This window comes from Lytechinus pictus, chromosome 8 (assembly GCF_037042905.1).
Source record: "Lytechinus pictus isolate F3 Inbred chromosome 8, Lp3.0, whole genome shotgun sequence".
NCBI lineage: Eukaryota > Metazoa > Echinodermata > Echinoidea > Temnopleuroida > Toxopneustidae > Lytechinus > Lytechinus pictus.
Genome location: NC_087252.1, coordinates 24595314 through 24602428, shown reverse-complemented (window position 1 = coordinate 24602428; position 7115 = coordinate 24595314). Strand labels below are relative to the sequence as shown.

The 7115-nt window shown below is 36.5% G+C and overlaps 1 protein-coding gene across 1 annotated transcript in view; it reads right to left on the bottom strand.

Moving 5' to 3' along the window:
- Window positions 1–276: 276 nt before the first annotated feature.
- The window catches only part of LOC129266217 (centrosomal protein of 164 kDa-like), a 45927-nt gene continuing 39088 nt past the window's right edge, over window positions 277–7115 (bottom strand). Inside the window, exons 27-30 of the mRNA XM_064103823.1 lie at window positions 6153–6515; window positions 5507–5585; window positions 3871–4038; window positions 277–3119 (exon numbers count right to left, since the gene is read on the bottom strand). Coding sequence (XP_063959893.1) covers window positions 2990–3119; window positions 3871–4038; window positions 5507–5585; window positions 6153–6515 — 740 coding nt within the window. The 3' untranslated portion in view covers window positions 277–2989. The remainder of the gene's footprint in view (window positions 3120–3870; window positions 4039–5506; window positions 5586–6152; window positions 6516–7115) is intronic.

Genomic DNA, 7115 nt, shown 5'->3' with positions numbered 1-7115 from the left:
CTTTCTATAGGAGGGCATATAATACAGATTTTTAAAGAATACATCATGGATAAAGAGTTTGTATCACCATAAGAAAACGCAAAAAGAGACATTTTGGGGGTATTTTATAGTCCATCAAAGGGAAAGTTGTTCACATGTGACATCACACATCCTTGTCGCATTGCCAATGAGAGGATCTCCATGGCATTAGTGATTGCAATATTCATATGCTCATAACTTTCTAATTATTTGTCCGATTTTTCTCAAACTTTCTTTGTTCTTATTCTTTGATTTTTTCCATGGCATTAGTGATTGCAATATTCATATGCTCATAACTTTCTAATTATTTGTCCGATTTTTCTCAAACTTTCTTTGTTCTTATTCTTAGATTTTTCTGTTTTGACACAGGCCTACTAGTTCCAAAGGTTTCATTCCCCTTTAAGTTTGTTACTCAGAAGCAATGCAGACAATATCTGAAATTTATGCATGTATAATAAGTAGGGATGTGAGTGATCACAAATTAAAAGAGCTGAAGAAAGCTGAAATTGGAAGAGCTCCCACAGTACAAAGGAAAGCTAAACAAAGCTGAAATTAAGCTGAAATTCAAGAGCAAAAATAGCTGATATTAGCTAAAAAGATGCACTCTCACAACTCTGGATAATAGTTACTCATTACACTGTAGATGCCGCCACGCACAGAAAAATCAAGCTATAGAAGTTGTGTGTTGTGGACGCCAGAAGTGGCGTCGCAGCACGCGAGACCCACTAGTAAGAAATCCATCGACTGCCAAATTGAGATCATTGTCTGTCCAGTTAATTCATTAACTAGAACTGGAAGTTAAAGCCATGACAAAAAAAGAAAAGCAGTGGATGATGCGATGACCAACACAGAACATGAAGTTAAATGCATGTGACACATATAATAGCGCATGCCTTGAGCTTGGCAAGAGTCAAACCGGAAGAAGCCTGTGACGTCATAGAATTATTATTCAAATCACGATTTCGTTTATACGACCTTTTTCGTTCGTGATTCTACAGAAACCTATTTCCAATTTTTTCCATGTTTCATGTTTGTGATTTGAAAGACCTATTTTCACTTTTGACTAAATGCAATCGTGATTCTGCAGAATCATGATTCAAATCATCATTCTATGGTAAAAAAGTGGCGCATAAACGCACCCTAAATGTGATTTGAAGTCACACTTAACTCTTTGTGAAAAACTCCCCAAAAATCAATTGTTTGCTCTTGATGAATACTTTCAGTGTCTCTCATTTACAAAACATTAATAGCCAGCACGTAATTAAACAAAATATACCTTTTAAGCTTAAGAAAATTTAATTGATATTTCAGAGAATTTGTTAATTAGTAGTCCTATTACTTAAAAAATCACAAACCCAATAGAGCAAAATGGCATTCATGTCAAATTATTTGAAATATTGAAGAAAACAAATGATTATTTCAACAACGATATACAAATATAAATCCTATATTACATTTTGACTTCAAATATTACTTTACTGAATACAGAGTAGAAACTGGCAAGACCATGAATAAAAAAAAGTAATATCAATTTACAAAACCTAGGTAGAAAATATCCCGAGGAAAAAAAGCACATAATACTGTTAGGACTCCCAAGATTACATGCTTGTGCGAAACTCTCTTTTCATTTACCATAAATGTTTATTCTCCAAACAGGAGAAAATATCACTGCAATTGCAAAGAAAAAACAAAATGATTGCATATCCGCCATTCTGCATCGTACACTCTACACATCTGGTAATGTACTGTACAACACTTATTGGACAAATTTTGAAATGAAGCCAACAGTAAAAAGAAAAAGAAATACAAGTACATTGAAACTTTCAAATAATTGCATATTTATGTATAAATACTTTGATTTATAGTTTCATGTTAATCAGAGATGCATTCAGTTACCAAAAACTAGAGGCAAAACAAGCATGTACGCTTTTAAATTCTGAGCAATCCTTTGACGCCAAGTTGTGTTGTAAAGTGATTTAAAAAAAAATGATTGAAAGATGTGTTTGATTTTTGGCAGGCTCACGACTGAAAGTTAATTGTTGAATATTTTCAAAGGGAAAAACTTAAAATGTGAAGACCCCCCCATCCTTTAAATAGCATTATAGAATACAGACAACAATTAACTGCAAATGCAATGACCTTCATGTTAGAAAATTATTTATAAAAATAGAAAGCTGTAAATCAAAGCATTTTCATGTATAACATCATGTAACATGCACATAATTCATTTTCTGTTGTAAGTCTATTGCTTTAGCATAAACTGGCCAAAAAATCCAGATGGTTACAGTTAGGTCTGCATATTTAAGTTGATCTTCTGTAAGTAGAATAATTGTTGAGGTTGAAGCAATTTTCCAGACCTGGGGCCTGTTGCACAAATCTTTAACAATCGATCGTACTGTTGATTCGTGTGCTTGATTGCACATCGTGATGGATGTAATCAAGTGTGAAAACCAGCCCTACGACCAACTGCTCACATTTGTAATGAGGGGCACAGATTATGCAACACACTTGCTATTCACTTCTTCTGAGTCAAATTTCTTGTAAATCAAACAGATTTCTCTGGTCCAAAGTGATACGACTCAGGCATGTTCACTTTTATCATCAATAAATATTCATCTCTAAATTCTGAGTAATAGAACATTTCTAAACAACATACCCTGTAAAAAAACATGTTTCATTCACAGATTGGCCAATATGAAAGATAGGATCTGGAATCACAGGAATGGTTCAGTCACATGATCAATCACATGACCTGGGTATCAGGTGAGCACTGGACATCCTTTGAATGGTAAAAACCCGAGCTACGCAATGTCTCATCATGTCTATGACCTGGCATGGTAGTCACATGATCAATAACATTATTTAAATATCAGGTGATGAGTGACTCACTGGATATCCTTTGACTGGTAAAACCTGCATGGTGTTGTCACGTGATCAATCACATGATGAAGTGTCAGGTGGTACATACAAATCACCTGACTTCTCTAACTCTTATCTGGTTGTTGGAGTCCAGCTCAAGCCTGGTCTGGGCTGGTTTCTGACTGGCCAAGCTGGTCCCCGCGATGGAATTGTTCGCTGATCGCCGACTCTCACTCCCCGATCTAAGAGTTTCTTCAAATTAAGGAAGACCATCAATAATGCGTGTCTATATTGCTTTTGTATAAAACATAATCTAGATAAATGATTACAACTTGCAATAAAAATAGAGAATATTTTCTTAATATCTAATACATGTATAGTGAAGTTTTGCTACTAGGATTGCAGTTGGAAAAGTGGAAGACACATGTAGATATTAAAAATAGATCCCTGTATGATTTGAAAATGAAATGGAATGCAAATAGATACAGATGGATGTAAAAACTATTTATTACGGATTTCATTACTTGATAACAAGAGCGTCGCTAAGGCGAGCACATACTACGCCCGCCTGTAAAGCGGAAAAAGGAGATATCGTTCAAGCAAGAAAAGTGGAAGGTGGCGACTTCACCTTTGACTGTCTGACCTCAATATCAATAGAATTCCTGAGATCTATGCTAGTATCATAGAAACCAAATTATATGAGCCTAAAGGTTAAGTTAAACTGAAGTTATCGCGTTTACAAGGAAAAGTTAACGGACAGACATCGAACGTGATACCATAATACGTCCCGTCGAGACGGGCATATAATAAAAAATAAATCCAGGACACATGAACATGTCCATTAAGGCGATTACATGTAAAAATAGATCCCTGTATGATTTGAAAATGAAATGGAATGCAAATAGATACAGATGGATGTAAAAACTTATTTTATTACTTGAGAACAAAATGAATTCGGTTCATTTCAAATCATTGATGAACATGTAAGGATACACGGTGGGCTCCAGGTCCGCGACGTTCAACGCCCCACTCATCCGATGCTTCTTCAACCAGTCATTGAGCTCAACCAATCTGTTCTGAGTTCCTGAGCTTTGGTCTGTTGACGTAGGAACAGGTCTAGAGGTCATTGGGCCAGGATCTCTAAAACTTCTCAGTTGGTCCCTGAGGAGCAAGTGGTGATTTTTTTTTTAAAGTATGTGTGGAAAATGGTGACACAACATTTGCTCCTGCGACAATTGCTCAGGTCTTAATAACTCAGAAGGCTTAGGATTAGAGTTAGGATTGTAATAGAGTTTTTGGTTCAGAATAATGTAAAGATTAGGATTAGGGTTTATTTAGTTTTTGAGGTTAGGTTTTATGTTTCGTTTAATGTGCAGACTTTCCATCGGAGCAATTGTCGCCGGAGCAAATGTCATGGAACCGTGGAAAATACAATTACATGGAGGTCTGCACAAGTTGTCGTTCCAATATGCAAAGTGATTGTTTTAGACCAGATCGTGCAAAGAATTTGTTATTTTCAAGTTGTTTTTGTGTACAGTACATCAAACAGATTCTTGTAATCCCAATAGATTGGATTCAGGTAGATTCATCATATCTCCATCATCATCATCATCATCGTCACCATCATTTATAACCATTGTCATCATCATCATCATTATAATCATTGTCATCATCATCATCATCTACATCACCATCATCATCATCATCATCAACATCGTCACGATCCTCATCATCACCATCGTCATCATCAATATCATTGTCACAATCATCATTGATATCATAATCATCACCATAATCATCATCATCATCATCGTCACCATCCTCATCATCATCATCGTCATCATCAATATCATTGTCACAATCATCATTGATATCATAATCATCACCATAATCATCATCATCATCATCGTCACCCTCATCACCATCCTCATCATCATCATCGTCATCATCAATATCATTGTCACAATCATCATTGATATCATAATCATCACCATAATCATCATCATCATCATCATCATCGTCACCATCCTCATCATCATCATCGTCATAATCAATATCATTGTCACAATCATCATTGATATCATAATCATCACCATAATCATCATCATCATCATCGTCACCATCCTCATCATCATCATCGTCATCATCAATATCATTGTCACAATCATCATTGATATCATAATCATCACCATAATCATCATCGTCACCATCCTCATCATCATCATCGTCACCATCCTCATCATCATCATCGTCATCATCAATATCATTGTCACAATCATCATTGATATCATAATCATCACCATAATCATCATCATCATCAATATCATCATCATCATTGTCACAATGATCATTGTTATCATAATCACCATCATCAATATCATCCTCATCATTATCATCATCACCATAATCATCATCATCATCATCATCACCACCACTATCATCATCATCATCACCATCATCCTCATCATCCTCATCACCCTCATCATCATCATAATCATCATTGTAATAATCACCACCACGAGCATCATCATCATCATTACAATCATCATCACCACCATCACCGTTATGGCGATTAAAAATCTTTTTATGCTGGATTTGATTAAACAAACACAAAATGAGATGACCATACCTGGCTGAGATGTAGCCCCCAAACGTCGGTTTCTCATTGCCTGTTACTGGAAAACCTGGAGCACCCGCTCTCCTCTCATCTATGAAAATAGAATGACAAACAAATAGTTCAGTGTCACAATAACAAAGAATACTCGCTTTATAGCACTTATCAGATTACTTTATCAGAGGTCTTCAAGGACTCTTCAATAATGCAGCATTGTTAACCTGGCCTTAGCAAGAAAGACTTATCACACTTTATCAAAATACATGAGGCAGTTGAAAATACATTATATGTCATGAAATGCATTCAGAAAAGCAGAGAGAGGATTCCAGAAAGAAATAGGAAGAGGGGGTGGCAGGGGAAATGGGATATTTTTCTGGATTTCCAATTAATAAAGCTTAATTTAAAAGGTAACATGTGTACAGATTCTTGGATAAGAATATGAAAGTTAGTATCAAAACTTTAAAAAAAAAAAAAAAATCATTTTCTATTGCAAAACAATAAAAAGTAATGGCAGGCCTACATGGGAAAGAGTTGCAAGAAATTGCCAACTAGATTTTTAACCAATGAACACATGTTTTAAGGACTTGCGCTTGATTTTTAAAGTTGCGTTAACAGGCAACTCTCTGAAACAGGCGTTTGATGCATCAAATTAACATCTTACCTCCAAAATATTTCCTCCACTTCCGCCCCATGGCTTGCTCAGCAGACTCCATCCCGTACTGAGGATTGACCGGATCAAACAACCGGCCCCCTCCTACCGTGTACGGCCTCTCGGTCCCGCCCCCTCCTAGGCCACGCCTACTAGCTGATGAATAATCATAAGCCCCCGCAGGGCCATGATAAGGGAGTGGCCCAGTCGAAGGCACTGCATACGAAGTACGAGGTAAAGCAGATTGTGGGGGCGGGGCATATGAATGAGGGTTTGCATATTTATGAGGTGGGTGGGAGTACGGTACATGGGCTCCATTCTGAAGAGGTATTCCCCCTGTAGGAGAGGTGGAGTAAGAGCCTGGTGTGGGGCCGCCTGAAAGAAAACAAATGACATAATACATGTATATTGGGACCCTGTCACAAAAATAGCTACAACTGACCCGATTAATCACAAATAAGAAAATCCATTGATATCATAATCATACACCTAGGACACATACATGAAGGCCCATATTCTGAACTCTGGTTTAAAGTTGTGGTTTAAGTATGGAGAGCCACTTGGGGCACAAATCCTTAACAGTACACATCCCATTTATTAACTCATTTGACACTCAAATTGTTTGTAATTGTCTGGGAATGATAACTGAAGGATTTCTCTTCATTAGGAAAGCAAAAGGACACAAAATAGTAAACATAAGAAATATACAATATAAACAGAATTTTTGAATTTTTGGCTCCCCATTATTTTAGCACAGAGTTAGACCAAGGTTTAACTTAAACCCGACTTTAGAATACGGACCATACACTCTATCTATAGAGAAACAAAGAAGAGTACACTGATTGGTCAATACTATGATGCATGCATGAGTATTCATTCACAAACCAAACTGAAAGGACATCCTTTCTATAGAATGAAGTCGATGGCTTTCCATAGGTGGCTACAAAACCTGGGTAATGTTTCACAAAACTGTCC